Here is a 16,280-nt window from a genome sequence, read left to right on the forward strand (position 1 = left end):
TGCACACTATGCTCATTATATGCACACTATGCTCATTATATGCACACTATGCTCATTATATGCACACTATGCTCATTATTTGCACACTATGCTCATTATATGCACACTATGCTCATTATATGCACATTATACTACACTAATATTTCTAAAAATATAAAGGCACCTATATATTTTCACATAAACGTTAAATGAAAAATTCAGAGAAAATAATTGATGTGATAGCGTATGGATCATATGGCGATATGACTGATGTAAAGCGTGTCAATCACTATTATATATATATATACTTCCACTTCCATGTTAATCTTTGTTGTTCATCTGAACCTGCAACCGCAACGAGTGACACACGATGAGACATTATTTTTGCTTGTTTTAGATTGTAGCTCCACCTACAGTTAAATCTCATTGGTCTAAAACCATGGGATGTTCTTGTATCTCTCACTGTTGTCTGATGCTTAAAGATAACGCATAATAAAACAAATGCATGTTCCGAAAGGTGTATGTTTATCAACCGAGAGGATCATTTATGGTTTTATCACTGCAAACATTGGATTAATGTGATCCTGGGTGCCGACATGCTCATATGATGTCATACAGAGAGGATTTCTGCACAATAAAGCATCACCTGCCTGTGATTATATGGCACTTTTTTGAAAGGTGAGTTGGAATTCTCTACTTGGAAACATGCAAGTGCATGAATAAAGCATAAACATCAAACACATTCTGGCTGGCTGTGATTTTGCAGCTCCATGCAGCATTTTGCATTCAGTGAGGAGGAAAAATGTCAGTTTTTGATCAATTCGTCAGACTTTTTCATCAGGTTTATACAGACTTACCGGGTTGACGTCAATGACCGTCTCGTGCTCCTCCTTGTTGGGATTCATCCCGAACACATCCTGGACGAATCTGTCATCTGCCTGGTAGAAATGAGGGGAGGACATGATGATGGGCGCACCTGAGAGGAGACACACATGTTAACGGGATGTCCCAGCATCTGTAGGGTGACAAACAGCATTCAGACTCTCACTGACCTTCTTTGCAGACGCTGGCGTTGAGGAGGCCGGAGCCGAGACAGTTCCCGGCCGGCACACAGAAGCCTGCGTTATCCGGGTTAATTGTACGATTGGCGAAAACCTCGCTGGGTGGGACAAAGCGGAAACCGGGAACCCCTCGTACGCTCACGTCAGACTCGTACTGGGCATATATAGACCTGTCAACAAAAACATGCATTAAACACACACTGATTCCACTGAAAGACAGTTTTGTTTAGGACTGTGATTGCTTCCTTATTTAAGTAAACAAGCAATAAATCTGAAAAGCAGATTTGTGTTTCAGTTTGACCTACTTCTCAGATTTAACAGCTTTGTTTGTGTGACTATAATTTCCCTGTAAAATGGTTTTGGTTTCTTTTATAACATGTTTTTATATGTTTGATAATCACTTCAGTAAACTGCTGAATAGTTTTGCTTGATTGGAGGCCTGATTTAGACCTAATTAAACAACCTGCATGAGGAATCACACATGCTTGACCCACATACAGTATGTGACCTGATAGATTAAAAAAAAACAAAAAAACACACTTTTAGGAAAAATGCTTGGTCACACATAAGCACTGAGTTCATCAGGTCACACGTTCAGACCCAATATGATCAATACTGAATCAAAAACAGAATTCATAAACTAAACCTTTAATCAGTGACTCAGAAACCATTATTAATGTACAATAAAAATTGCAATAATAAAATATGTTTATACTTATATTCATGATATGGCAACTGAATGTGAATATGCTAAAATATTGTTTAAATAGTTGATATTCATAATCATATTGAGTGAAATGAAGATCTGTTAACAGGTCAGTGTGTTTAAGTGGTCTGCGTCCTCACCTGCACAGATCAGAGGAGAATATATAGAGTTTCTCTGTTTTTGTGATGACTGGATGGAAAGATGCTCCGTCAGTGCCGTTGATCCTGTTACAGCCTTCTGTACTCCACCAGTTCAATGTACTGACAAACAGAACAAATAATCCATAATTCAATCTTCTCTGAGCACATGCTGATTTTGCAGCTCGTTCTAAATCCATTCATAAATCTTCTAGAGATAAAACGAGACGGTGAGTTTTCTGCTGATTTTACCTCTGTCCGTTCCACTCGTCTATACGAGCAAAGTCCAGATAATTCTGCTTCCCCGTGAAGAAAATATAATCACCATCGTCGGTGCCATTTTTCTGAAACAAGTCAGTGACATGAGAATGAAACACTTGTACAAAATCACAATAAACAGATGTGTGTATCACTGAGAAACACACATATCAAGTACAGTTACACTGAAGTCTCTTTTGTTCACCAAAGCTGCTTTTATTTGATCAAAAATACAGTAAAAATTCAGAAATATTACTACATTTTAAAATAGCTGTTTTTTATGTAAACATGTTCAAATGTATACAAAATTATTGTAATATGCTGATTTGCTCAAGAAACATTTCACTGATTATTATCAATGTTGAAATCAGTTGAATATTTTTGTTGAAACTGATACATTTCCTTTTTCAGGATTCACAGATGAATAGAAAGTTCAAAGAACAGCATTTACTTGAAATAGAAATCTTTTGTAACACTGTAAATGTCTTTACTGTCACACTGAATCAATTCAATGCATCCTTAATGAATAAAAGTATTGAAAACTTTTTTTTTTCTGAAGCTGAATCTAATAATCAGCCAAAGAGAGAGCTACTGACTGATGCCACAAACCTCAAACAAAACACATGATTTGAGTCATTCTAGTCTAAAGCACAAACACTTCACAATGACGCACACACTGAACTTTATTAATTAGTGTTAGAGGTATAAAACTTGTACTAGTAATAGTGATGATTGACAGCAAACACCACGGCCACTAACCTTATAGAAAAGTCCGAAGTGGTCATCCATTGTGATAAATTTTTGGATTAATTTAAGCAGCGGATCTTCGTAACCCCACAGCAGGTCACCGACCTTGAACGTCCCAAACACACCGATGTTGTTTGATTTCATCAAGGCACTGACGAAGCCTTCAAACCATCTACCTTTGGCTTTCTCCATCACGGTCTGAAGTCAAAAACACCCATACACGGTGAATTATCTAATCTCAGATTTCACTTTTTATGCAAACATAATTTCTTCTTTTTTATTTAGATTTTAGGGTGAAATGTGACACGCTTTCACGAGATTCACTCATTAAGCACGTGACATGCTCTCATCTCTCTGTGGTTTTAGTAGGTCAGAGATCACAATCTCACCACAGCGGGGATGTTGACTGTTCGGACGATGTCGTCCTCAGAGCCGCGTGACATGTTGGGCTCAAACACGTATGTCTTCGGATTAACAGCCTCCACTTTGGTTCCGTTGTCCAGAAATTTCACTTCCTCCTTCGGCCGATACTCCCTGAAAGAGGAAACGCAAATGTGGCTCTTACTGACTTATGAAAATAACACTGTCATGGAGCTGAGCAATTTTATGTGATTCAGGACAAATAAATACTAAAATCTGAAGCATTATGTGGTTTAAATGAACACAGAGCATCTGTTGTGTCGTCAAACTTGTGCAAGAGAAAGCTGCAGCAAAAAGTAGTTTGATAAAGCTTAAAGTGTTGAAGTAGTTTTAAGTTCAACAAAGTTTTAAAAGCAGTTTTAAGTTTGAAGCCGTTTTAAAATCATTTTCAAGTTTGAATCAGTTTTAAAAGCAATTTTAGGTTTGAAGCAGTTTTAAACGCTTGAAATTTGAAAGCAGTTTTCAGTTTTAAAAGCTTGAAGTTTGAAGTAGTGATGGGAAGTCCGGTTCTTTTCTGTGAACCGGTTCTTTTGGACAGTTCGTTTCAATGAACCGGTTCATCGGTTCTTTTACGCCCTAACGTAATGACGTCATTCGTGATGACGTAATGATATCAAGTCTATCGTCCCGGGCTGGGATGAAAATACACATTCAAATATATAAAGTCACTAATCATAACTTCATTCAGTTAAAACATAATCATGATCTGAAAAGTTTACAATTAAGTTTTGCAACTAAGCACCCAAATACAGTAACAGGCAGTGATGTGCATACGGGGATTTAAGTCTTGAAGATATAAAGTAAATTTCAATTTTTGTTTACACTTTTAGAAATAAAATATACTATAATTGTATATTTTAGCCCTTTAATGGGGCAGTAACCTCAAAGGTGCAACTATACCCCTAAAAGTGAGCATATTAGTACCATACAAGTATGCACCTAGTGAGCATTTTAGTACTATACATGTATGCATTTTTAAAGGGTAGATAAGTTTAAAAGGTGCACCTATATAAAGTAAATCTATGAAATGTTAAAAAACATGCCTTTAAAATCTAATATTAAGTGAGTATGATTAAATATTATTTTAATAATTTAAAAGATCAGTTTAGTTTAGAAGTATCGGTATCGGTATTGACGATACTGGGCTTGAAAATATTGGTATCGGATCGAAAATAAAATAAGAGGTATCACCCATCCATTCTATTAGGTAGCTTCACGCTAAATCACGCATGCGCGGTATCATCAGCTCATCGGTTCTCAAATCGGACGCGTCCGAAAGAAACGGTTCTCGATTCAGTGTACCGGTGATACGAAAAGTATCACCCATCCATTCTATTAGGTAGCTTCACGCTGAATCACGCATGCGCGGTATCATCAGCTCATCGGTTCTCAAATCGGACGCTTCCGAAAGAAACGGTTCTCGATTCAGTGTACCGGTGATACGAAAACCGATGCAACCGGTTCTTGACTCGAGAATGAGAACCGCTCCAGCAGTGGGCGTGTACGTTCGTTATCCGGCTCGCTGCACACATGCTGCTCTGCTCGTGTTCATCTTCAGTTCTCTCTTCACAGCAGTTCAGTCAGTGTACTGTTTGAGTAAATGAATTACTCCGGGATATTGGTCAATTTCGACTCAGAGGGAGTGTCAGCCACATTAAAAAAGTGAATAACTTAAAGGGTTAGTTCACCGAAAAATTCAAATTAGCCCATAAATTACTCATCCTCAAGTCATCCTAGGTGTATATGACTTTCTTCTTTCAGACAAATCCAGTGGGAGTTATATTAAAAATGGTCTTTGCTCTTTCAAGCTGTTTCATGGCACTCAGCGGGTGTTGCACGCATCAGTCCAAAAGAAGTTAAATAAAAAGCGCCCATCCTTAAAAAAAAAAAAAGTGTCTCACACGGCTCCGGGGGGGGATCAAAGGCCCCCTGTAGTGAATCGTTTTTGTAAGAAAAATATCCACATTCAAAACGTAATAATCACTTTAATGTAGCTTGCGCTCACTGTTGTACACAGAAGCAGCTCCGGGCAGATGTCGTATGAGGTCAGCGTTGCGCATTCGCTGCTCAGAAGTGACGCACACGGAAGCGCAGCTTGTCAAAACAAAACAACAGACACTGATTAGAAGCACAAAATGAGGATTTGTAAAGAAGAATGTCGGAGGATTTCGATATAAGCCAAGAGGAGCCTGGTTTTCCTTTGCTAAAGTAAGGAAACTTTGCTTCCTTTGCTCCTGTTAACAAACGTTGGTTTTCACGAGACTCACCGGCGCATGTGCAGCGCTGAGCTTGCGCTCACTGTTGTACACAGAAGCAGCTCCGGGCAGATGTCGTATGAGGTCAGCGTTGCGCATTCGCTGCTCAGAACTGACGCACACGGAAGCGCAGCTTGTCAAAACAAAACAACAGTCACTAATTAGTAGTACAAAATGAGGATTTACAAAGAAGAATGTCAGAGGATTTCGATATAAGCCAAGAGGAGACTGGTTTTCCTTTGCTAAAGTAAGGAAACTTTGCTTCCTTTGCTCCTGTTAACAAACGTTGGTTTTCACGAGACTCACCGGCGCATATAGGCTAATTTTAATTTTTGGGTGAACTAACCCTTTAAGTAATTTGTGGATTAATGCTTACTGGAGACGCGAACCGTTTCAAACGATTCAGTCCGATTTGGTGAACTGGTTCAACCCGTTCACTGAGAAGAACCGGATAATCGTACGATTCATTCGCGAACCGGACATCACTAGTTTTAAGTTTGAAGCCATTTAAAAGCTGAAAATTACACTGTCATGGAGTTGAGCAATTTTAAAACAACAGATCATGTGATTCAGGATGAATAAATATGGTTTTAAAGAACACAGAGCATCTGATGTGTCATCAGACTTGTGAAAGAAAAAAACTGCAGCAAAAAGTGGTTTGATGTAGATTAAAAAGCTTGAAGTTTTGAAGTAGTTTTAAGTCTAAAGCAGTTTTAAAAGCTTGACGTTAGAAGCCATTTTTAAAAGCAGTTTTAAGTTTTAAAAACTTGACGTTTGAAGCAGTTTCAAGTTCTACACGCCTGAAGTTTGAAGCAGTTTCAAGTTCTACACGCCTGAAGTTTGAAGCAGTTTCAAGTTCTACACGCCTGAAGTTTGAAGCAGTTTCAAGTTCTACACGCCTGAAGTTTGAAGCAGTTTTAAAAGCTTGAAGGTTGAAGCAGTTTTTAAATGCAGTTTTAAGTTTTCATAAGCTTGAAGTTTGAACCAGTTTTATGCTCGAAGCAATTTAAAAACTTGAAGTTTGAACCAGTTTTAAGTGAAAGTGAAGTGACGTGTGGCCAAGTACTGTGACCCATACTCGGAATTTGTGTTCTGCATTTAGCCCATCCAAGTGCTCACACACACAGTAGTGAACACACACACACACCCGGAGCAGTGGGCAGCACAGTGAGCAGTTGGGGGTTCGAAGCATTGCTCAAGGGTCTCACCTCAGTCGTGGTATTGAAGGTGGAGAGAGCGCTGGTAACTGACCTGAGACTCGAACCCACAACCTTCAGGTTACAAGTCCGACTCTCTAACCACTAGGCCACGACTGCTTTAAAAGCACAAAGTGAACGTTTTCAAGTCTCTGACAGATTGCTATGTGGTTGGTAGGGTTTTCTTTGTGGCTTGAAGCCCTGAAGGGTTTTCAGGAACATAGAATATCTGATGTGTCATCAAGCGAAACTTGTGCAAGAGAAAACTGCAGCAAAAACACAAGTCATGTGAATCGCCTTCCCGTCCGTCACACATCAAGAGGAAAACAAGACGAGCACATGTTTTTAGTGCCATCATCACTGACCTGTACGTGTACGGGCCGATCTGCAGGACGACGGGTCTGTCTCCATCCAGAACCTCTGCAGGATTGGTCAGATTAAAGAAGTAAAACTGCATGTAAACCGGCGGCGGTGGGTTTTGAAACACCGAAAACGCCTCCGTTCCATTTTCCAGAACTACTTGCTGTAAGAGAAAGTGAATTGTGGGTAGTTATTTTTTACAAACTCATGGTTTCTAAAACAATTTAGGAAGAGAAACACATTAAAAAGCCCATAAACATAATAATATCATATATTTATATTTAATATCCTACTCAATGAGTACATGTACAAAAATATGTGCAAATGACAGCAACAAGAAAAAAAGTGTTTTCTAGACATGGTATTATTAAGTCATTTCTCTCCTTGAAGAAGCGTATTGCATATGAATATTATATTACTTCAATACCATAGTTGATAGCATCATATTAGTGTATATATAAAGCAGACACATTTGGGATGAGGACAATAGAAGCGATCAAAATCAACAAGCATCATATCATTTAAATGTAACTTTACATGCATCTAACATTCATGGTGAATAAATATGGTGTATATTATTGTTTCATATTATTACAACATTATGCGAGTTGAAAATAATAATAATGATTTATATAATATTATGATATTCTAATAAAATACTGTATATTACATACTATAATATTACATATATTGCTATTAATATAAAACATTATATATTATGATCTTTAAACTGTATGAAATGGAATTTCAAAATAATGCCAGAAATAAATATTTAGACTATGGCAACTCCATAAACAATGTAAATACCATGGTGTATATTAAGGGTTCATACAATTATGTGAGGATAATAATATTAAACAATGTCGGAGCCGATGGCCCGAGTTCGAGTCCCGGCTCGTGGACCTTTCCCGACCCCCCCCCCCTGTCTCTCTCTCTCTCTCTCTCTCACCCACTTCACTTCCTGTCGACCTACTGTCCTATATATTTGTAAAAGGCATAAAATGCCAAAAATAAATCTTTAAAAAAAAAATTATATTAAACAATATACTAAGATATGATAAAAATATCTCTGCTGCATTTCTTACAAATCAGCATGAGATGTCACTTTCTGAGCACAACACAAACTACACATGTACAGTCACAGCATATGAAGAACACACTCACTGACCTCTTTTATTGTGTTGTTTATGAGCTTCTGGAAGACCTGCGCCAGAGCCATCGCGATCCCGGCGACTAACAGCAGAACGCAGAGGACCCCTGCGCCGTAAACACAGCAGGAGCGGAGCATGATCCGGCTCGGTTCGGCTCTGACAGGGACGGACGAACACACAGCAGCTGAACCGGACTCGAGAGTGTTTGCATGCGTCCGCAGCAGCAGCAGCACTCAGAGAGAAATGAATCATCTCGCGGAGCTCCTGCAGGGGGCGCTCGACGGCGCACTGAGACGACCCTCCATAGAAACCCATTCAAAACTCGCGACGGGCTTTGTGTTATTAGAGCACACGTGCACTCTGGAAAGCATGCGCATTTAAAAAATATTGACCCAAAAGATTTTTACATGACATGCAAAAGCAAATACGACATTTCATTCTGTTCAAAAAGACGTGTATACACGCAAAGACAAACCCGATCAGCGATGAGAAAAGCATCAGGCATCACGTGACAGCGCGGGCAATTAATTACACTCGAAAAATCATTTTAATTGGCATTTAAATTGAAAATGCACAGTATAGAGTTAAAGCAGTTATTATTATAAATGATTACTGGTCCAGTGAACCCAGCGGCACGCCCATATTGAGACGATCCGCGATGTTTACCATCCTATCTTATTATATTTCTAGCGAGATATGAAAGAACCGCCGCCCACTCATGAGTCAGGAACTTTTATAACACATTATCAGACCTTCACATTCACCTGTGACATAAATAGACAATTGCAACCATTTATTATTGTTTTCCTGTCAATTATACATGTTTAGAGTGATTTAGAAAATCAAATGTCGGTTTCTATTTCGACGGATAGAGTTGGAGTGGCGAAGCTAATGAGCGTAGAACATTTTGAGAAGTCATATGACCGACTGCGCATGCGCAGCTCGCAAAAGCTCGACTGAGTGGAGCGGCTAGCGAGCGTCTAGAGAAGGTCACGTGACTCGGTGCGCATGCGCAGAGCTGCTGGCGGCGGTTGTCTGTTGGATGTTTAGATTCTTCTAATCTGCTTTACTCTAATTTAGCCTCACTCTCGCTTTGTGTTCGTGATCTGCACCGGATTCATCCGGTGAGTCTCTGTTTTTGCTCAATTCACTCGAGATGCAGGAAAAGTGGAAGTTAAAATCGTATTAATGCATGTCTTTAAGGTCTATTTCCTGCAATAATTATGCGACAGAAACAGAAAAACCTGAAACTCCGGTCAAACATATGAACTTAAAAGAGTTAAAGTACCGAAAAACGTAAAACTAGGCTTTACTAATCTTACTAAACTATTAAATCTAAGTTATCATTAGTTAGTGCAGTTTTTTTAGATGTCACGGACCCCACAATATGATCATCCCACTTAAAAAAATATAAAATATAAAACATAATAATAATTGTATTATAGATATGTGTAGAATAAAATTAGGGATATAGACATTCTTAGTTTTACTACTTTAATTGCATTTGTTATTCTAATGATTATAATAGTAATGTACTGGTAAATTTATTGAATATTTTATTTATTTTAATACATTTTTGCATTTATTTATTTCGATTAAGCTTATTTTTTATTACTAAATGTTTTTCATAGTTATAAATGTCATGCATACTTTCATTGGTTAATTTTTTTTATTATTAATATTTTTCATAGCTAAAAATGTCATGCAACTTATACATGCTTTTATTGGTTGACAATAATTTTTATTATCACTATTTGTTCATAGCTAGCTAGAGATGTCTTGTAACATTTATACATGCTTTATGCATTAATGTAAGTGTGTGTGTTTTTGCAGAGCGTGTGAGGACGGTCTGATGTCTCCTGAGTCCAGCGTCACGTCGCTGCTGGCCGCTTCAGGACTCCTGCAGAGCTCCTTACGCCCGGAGCCCGTCCCCAGCATCAAATACAGAGACAGACACTACATCTCTGCGTCAGAGGCGCTGGACGCTTACATCACTGACTTCCAGAGGAGTCTGCGAGACGCTGAGACCACAACCGGGACACTTGAGCTGCCCAAAGAGATTACAAAACCTCATCCCAGAAACAGAGACGGTACATCAGCACAGTACATGCAAATCAAGTCATGCTTTAAGGAACAAACAATGTAGCTCCTCAGAAACAGTTGTGGATGCTACAAAGTGGTTGCCGAGCAACACACAAACGTAAACAAAGGTGTGTGTTACTTTGTAGCGTCATTCACAACAGCTTCGACCGCGGCTCAGCCAATCAGAGCCAAGCACCGGGACTCTCCGCTTTATAAATTGTATTTAAGCTGGAATATTAGTTAAAACCAGCACCAGTGTGATTGTACTATCACTGCCATATTATTATTATTTTGAATAGACTTTTATTTTTTTATTTTTCATTCTGATTTTAGGTCAGCTTTAGTAATTGATCATGTTTTGTTTAGTACATTTGGTGTGTTTCATTAGTTTTTATTTTTGTAAATATGTCTGTAGTTGTTATCTTGCTCTTCTGTGATGCACTTTGGTCAGCCAACTTGAACGTTTTATTTGAAGTTGAATATTTTCCACTTTTCCATCCATTTAAATGTTAGTTTAGGTTTTAGCTGTGTCTTGATTGGTTTCAAGAGGTTTATTTTAATTGTGTTTATTCATTTTTAATTCTGTTTTAGTAATTATAGTACTTCAACTTAAATTAAAATTAAAAATGTTGTCTTGGCAACAAACTGAGATAAGTTATTTGAATACTTTTTATTTTATTTCAGTAATGTGTTTTAATATTTTTCTGTTTAATAGTATAATCCATATATTTAATATTTTTATTTCCCTCCGATTTTTCCATTCAATTAAATTTCATTAAAAAATACATTTTAGTTTAGCTTTGTGTTTTTTATGGGTTTCAATAGTTTTTTTTACTATTTGTTTTATTCATTTTTATTTTAGTTTTAGTACTTCAGATTAAACTACATGAAAATTAGAAATTGAACTGAAATGAAATAAGTGAATTAAGTTTTATTATAATAAAAGTTTTATATGTTTTTTAATATATTTAGTTTTAGTTTTAGACACAACACTGGCTCCATGTCATTCCAGATAAAACCCTCACTGGTCTCTTCTTGTGTTTCTCTCTGTTCAGATGATAAGATTGCTTCTCTGACCTTCAGAGCCGAGCAGATGTTAAACGCACCTTCTTTTGCGCTCTGTGAGCCGGTGAAGGAGCACAACAGTTCAGGAGATACGGAGGATGCTCTGGACGCGGACCGATCCTGGGACAATCCCCCTGTGACGTTGTGAGTGATGGACAATGATGATATTTTCACATTGAATCTCAAGAAACTTCTATTATTTATTGGCAAAAATGTGCCTTTGGTTCTTAAAAGCAATGCAAAGGTCATGAATTTGATTCTCAGTGAGTGCATGATTGAATGCAGTGTAAATGCTTTGAGTAAAAGCATGTAGTAAATGTAAATATAAAACATGCCCTACCGTCTGTAGTAAATCTCCAGTGCGTGTGGGTGGCGCTGATGAACCTCCAGCGCCCGGGGAACTTCAGAGGAGCAAGGTACAGTATGTGGCAGTCATCATGATGTCTTCTGTTCATTTAAACTCAATGCTCTTCAGTGTAAATCTGTCTGGCTCCAGTCTGCAGCTTCCTGTTCATCAGGATACAGCAGCAGAAACCATCCTGGTCCAGTGGAGGCGCTCAAACACATGCTGTTCCTCCTGCAGGCCGTCGAGCATAAGATCAGCCAATCACACACCTCCGGTGACACCAAAACCACTGCAGCTTCAGCCGAGCATAAGATCAGCCAATCACACGCCTCCGGTGACGCCAAAACCACTGCAGCTTCAGCCACACAGCTGGAGAGAGACACACCAGAGCAGGTGAACGGAAAACCAGCCTTGCTCCTGTTATAATTGACAAAGCTTTCAGTTTCATTGGTTAATATGTGTCCCTGGAGCACAAAAGCAGTCATAAGCAGCACAGGTATATTTGTAGCAATAGCCAACAATACATTGTATGGGTCAAAATTATAAATTTTTCTTTTATGCCAAAAATCATTAGGATATTAAGTAAAGATCGTGTTCCATGAAGATATTTAGTAAATTTCCTACCGTAAATATATCAAAACTTAATTTTTGATTAGTAATATGCATTGCTAAGAACTTCATTTGAACAACTTTAAAGATGATTTTCTCAATATTTAGATTTTTTTGCACCCTCAGATTCCAGATTTTCAAATAGTGTCCTATCCTAACAAACCATACATCAATGTTAAGCTTATTTATTCAGCTTTCAGATGATGCATAAATCTCAATTTCCAAAGATTGACCCTCATGAATGGTTTTGTGCTCCAGGGTCACATATGGTGATCTAGTTTGTCACATTGTGGCAAATGTTAGTAAGAATGGTATAAGAATGACTTTTTTATGTATCAGGCAATATACAAAACAATTTACAAAAAACAAGAAATGTATTCATAAATGAGCAATATTGTTATACTTTTTGTACTGAGATGCAATAGCAAACTATGGAAGCCACAGTATATTAAAAAAAAGAACATTTTATTATTCAGACTTTTTTCTTTCAATTCTGAGAAAAAAGTCCAAAGTGTGAAAGAAAAAGTCACCAATTACCATTTTTTTATTTTGTGGCGGAAGAGAATTACGAGATGTAAACTCCGAATTGTGAGAAAGTTCTTTCAATTTGACATTTATTTATTATATTTCGCAGTTATGGCTTTTTTGTTCTGAGAATTTAGAGGTTTTATCTCGCAATTTTGAATAAGCCTGAATTGTGAGATGTAAAATTTGAATTTTATAAAGTCTGAATTCTGAGTTTATTTCTTACGATTTTGATTTAGATCTTGTAATTCAGATTTTTTTTTTTCCTTAGAATTGCGAGGGGGAAAAATCTGAATTGTGTGGGGGGGAAAAGTCAGAATTACAAAATATAAACTCATAATTGTGAGATAAAAAGTCACAATTACCATTTAAATTTCTTTATATTGTGGTGAAAACAGGCTTCCATAGAGAACAGCAGAGAATATATTATTATTACTCCTAAATTAATGTCTGATTTATTTTCTTTCCTTTGTGAAACACAAAATCAGATGTTTTGCAGAATGTTCACGCTGCGCTTTTCCACAAAATGAAAGTATTTTTTATACAGCTAAGCTGAAAAAAAGAGGCAAAAAGGACAAATTACACTTAAAAAAAAAAAATGCTGGGTTGTTTCAACCTAACTTTGGGTCAAATGTGGACTAACTCGGCTGTTGGGTTAATTTTTTTACATAAAATTGGAGTAACATAATATAATGAAAGTAGTTCCATACTACATGCAGTATATACCACTGAAGAAGTCACTATAAAGCTGATGTTTGGTGTTATTGATGAGCAAAAATAATGCTTTTTTTAAGGTTCCTCAGCAGGAAACAGAAGAAACTGACCTGGCAAACGTGGAGTCATTGCAGAGGTCAGGAGGCTCAGTGAAGCAGCGCTGATCTCATATCATGAATTCAAGCTGGTTCAGTGTTGTTGATCTTTGATCTGTTTTCTCAGAGCTCTTCAACACCTGGACAGACTGAAAACACTTGTGGACGACATGAACGAGAGGAAGGCCAGAGCAGAGGATGATGGGACAGATTGTACAGACACTCCTGCAGCTAATATCACAGACTGGGCCAGAATCAATAAACGGTTGTGAATCAGAAATCACAGACTGTTATTATCCTACAGACAGACATTTCATTGATCATATTAGCTTAAAAAGCTGATTCTGTTTTAAAGGATCTTTAAAACCTCATGAAAGATAAAAAATGTAAATAAACTATTCAGTGAAGCGGTTTCAAAGGGCACATGCTTTTACCGGCAATGAGCAGCATTTGATCTAATCAGTCAGAAATTGTGTTTGTCTGAAGTGTTTACATGCAGGTCACTGACTAATATCAGAGTTCATTTAATCATTTAGTTTTGCAATGCTGTCTTGATCACTGACTGGAACAATGATATATGAGAACAAGACAAACTGCATTCCGTATAGCTTTCATGCGCGACGCTTCTTTGATCCCTTAAACAGGTCATGTGATGCGATTTCAACTCTTCCTTTCTCTTTGGAGTGTTACAAGCTCTTGGTGCATAAAGAAGATCTGTAAAGTTGCAAAGACTAAAGTCTCAAAAGGGATTCCCAGCTCTGTTCCTGAAGATACGCTAACAGTGAACGTTTGATTCAACCGAACACCTCTTTAGTAGACATCCAAAATGTGTGGTGTTGGTGGACCTCCAGGAACACTAGAGGTTTGGAGTTAAGATTACTCCTTATGTCTTAGTGTTGTGGTTTTTGTTTTAAGGTGGAAGATCCTCTTGGTCGTGGGGATGATACTGCACTCAACGGGATTCGCCTTCACTGTGTTGAGATTTTTCAAGGCTCCTCACACTCGTACCCCTCTGTTCAGTCAGATGTAGGCAGGTAATGGGCTAAAGAGTAATGCAGCCGGTTTACAGTTATTAAGAATTGTTCAATTTTAAGAGTACGAGGCAGTGTGGTGTTTCCTTTCATAGCGTAGACAAATGAATGTTCTTAATGACGATTGGTTTGATCACCTTTTTCTTCAGCCAGGGTCGGTGGACAGATATCAAATGGTGTCCTTCTGGATTCTTGACTGCTTTTCAGCTGAGAGTCGAGAAATCTCAAGGAGATGGTGACGACACGGCCGCAAACAACATCATGTGAGTTTGTGATGTGCTAAAAATCCTTTAAACCAATTTGGTGCTCTAAAATGACTGGTCTTCTACAAATTGCTTGTAATCACTCTACGCTTAACTATCACCAAATCTTACTGGAACTGATTGCAGGGCTCCAGACTGTGACTAAAGTGGTTGCAGTTGCGACTAAAAAATATTAATTTGTGTATTTTTGCTGATGTCGCCACTGACGAGTGGCTGTGCACATCAAAGATTTGGTGGGAAAAAAAACCCACCAGCGGTAACGGTGCACTTGCTAAAAGCAAATCTGGTTGTGATAATACTGTATACCGTGATAAAGCTTTCACAATTATTGCAACATGAAAATCTGATGGCGTCGCATGCCTAGCTCCCACTTTAAGTGACCCTTAGTTCCCAGGACATCTACAGTACAAGATGAACTAAAATGCTGATAAACACATGAAAAGATGAGAACCGCCTGTATGACTAATGTTCAATTTATAAAAATCAACTCCTTTTATTCTGTGGCACCTAAAGTCAAATTGGAAGTTCCAAGAGTTTTTGTTAGTATTGATTGAAACGACATGTTGCACCCAAACTTCCAGGTTCAAATGCAGTGGAGGGCCTTTACTGCAGGGTGACGGCACACGCTGGGGTGATTGGGGTCGCTGGAGTCAAACATGTGAAGGGAAAGGGATTTGTGGTATCAAGACACGGCTAGAAAAGCCTCGAGGACAAGGAGACGACACCGCTCTCAATGACGTGCGCATGTTCTGCTGCAATTAAGGTGAGGTGAACACAATCAAACACTCGGATCTCCGTGATGTTAGTGCTGGCTTATCTGACTTTGGCTTTTCTTTCAGGTGTTAGAGGACGATGACAAGATCAGATGGATAATAACTGATCAGCATACGATTATGAGCTTACATTAACCATGTCATACAACAGCTAGTCAAAATAAAGCCTGAGATGTGATCATGACCTCAACACAGCGCAGAGGCTGACAGTACATTTCACTTGTCTTATCAGTCCATGCATTTCAAATTCACAAACTCCGTACTCTACATTAACTGTAAAGCTGTCAACCCACTTTTTTTCTGCGGGCATAATATCCTGACATCTATTAAAATATCCATTTTACTTGATAACATTAGTGTTTGTCTGTTGCTTTAATGTGCTTCGTTGACCTGATTGAAGTAAATAACAATTGAATATTTTGACATGTTATTTTTATATCTCTCATGCCTGACTAATCAAAGAAATGCTTTGACAAACAGACACTTCCACCCTATTAAAAAAAAAAA

The 16,280-nt window shown here is 38.0% G+C and overlaps 3 protein-coding genes across 3 annotated transcripts in view; 2 read left to right on the forward strand and 1 right to left on the reverse strand.

Annotated features, from left to right (window-relative positions):
- Positions 1-8,554, reverse strand: part of LOC107564479 (lysosome membrane protein 2-like) — a gene marked incomplete at its 3' end in the record, with an annotated part of 18,080 nt that extends 9,526 nt beyond the window's left edge. The window contains exons 1-8 of the mRNA XM_016249571.1: positions 8,288-8,554; positions 7,125-7,282; positions 3,278-3,422; positions 2,901-3,086; positions 2,136-2,227; positions 1,887-2,006; positions 1,032-1,210; positions 837-955 (exon numbers count right to left, since the gene is read on the reverse strand). Of these exons, the coding sequence (XP_016105057.1) occupies positions 837-955; positions 1,032-1,210; positions 1,887-2,006; positions 2,136-2,227; positions 2,901-3,086; positions 3,278-3,422; positions 7,125-7,282; positions 8,288-8,407 (1,119 nt within the window). The remainder of the gene's footprint in view (positions 1-836; positions 956-1,031; positions 1,211-1,886; positions 2,007-2,135; positions 2,228-2,900; positions 3,087-3,277; positions 3,423-7,124; positions 7,283-8,287) is intronic.
- Positions 8,555-9,493: 939 nt separating this feature from the next.
- LOC107564480 (lung adenoma susceptibility protein 2 homolog) lies at positions 9,494-13,986 on the forward strand. Its single transcript, XM_016249573.1, has 7 exons — positions 9,494-9,525; positions 10,104-10,388; positions 11,337-11,561; positions 11,767-11,833; positions 11,914-12,156; positions 13,692-13,747; positions 13,834-13,986. The coding sequence occupies exons 1-7, from the start codon at positions 9,494-9,496 to the stop codon at positions 13,976-13,978; spliced, it is 1,053 nt and encodes a 350-aa protein (XP_016105059.1). The 3' UTR covers positions 13,979-13,986.
- Positions 13,987-14,532: 546 nt separating this feature from the next.
- LOC107564481 (vitelline membrane outer layer protein 1 homolog) lies at positions 14,533-16,121 on the forward strand. Its single transcript, XM_016249574.1, has 5 exons — positions 14,533-14,568; positions 14,601-14,740; positions 14,887-15,000; positions 15,582-15,763; positions 15,840-16,121. The coding sequence occupies exons 1-4, from the start codon at positions 14,533-14,535 to the stop codon at positions 15,760-15,762; spliced, it is 471 nt and encodes a 156-aa protein (XP_016105060.1). The 3' UTR covers position 15,763; positions 15,840-16,121.
- The last annotated feature ends 159 nt before the right edge of the window (positions 16,122-16,280 follow it).

This window comes from Sinocyclocheilus grahami, unplaced genomic scaffold (genome assembly GCF_001515645.1).
Source record: "Sinocyclocheilus grahami isolate Dianchi unplaced genomic scaffold, SAMN03320097.WGS_v1.1 scaffold939.1, whole genome shotgun sequence".
In the NCBI taxonomy this organism is placed as follows: domain Eukaryota; kingdom Metazoa; phylum Chordata; class Actinopteri; order Cypriniformes; family Cyprinidae; genus Sinocyclocheilus; species Sinocyclocheilus grahami.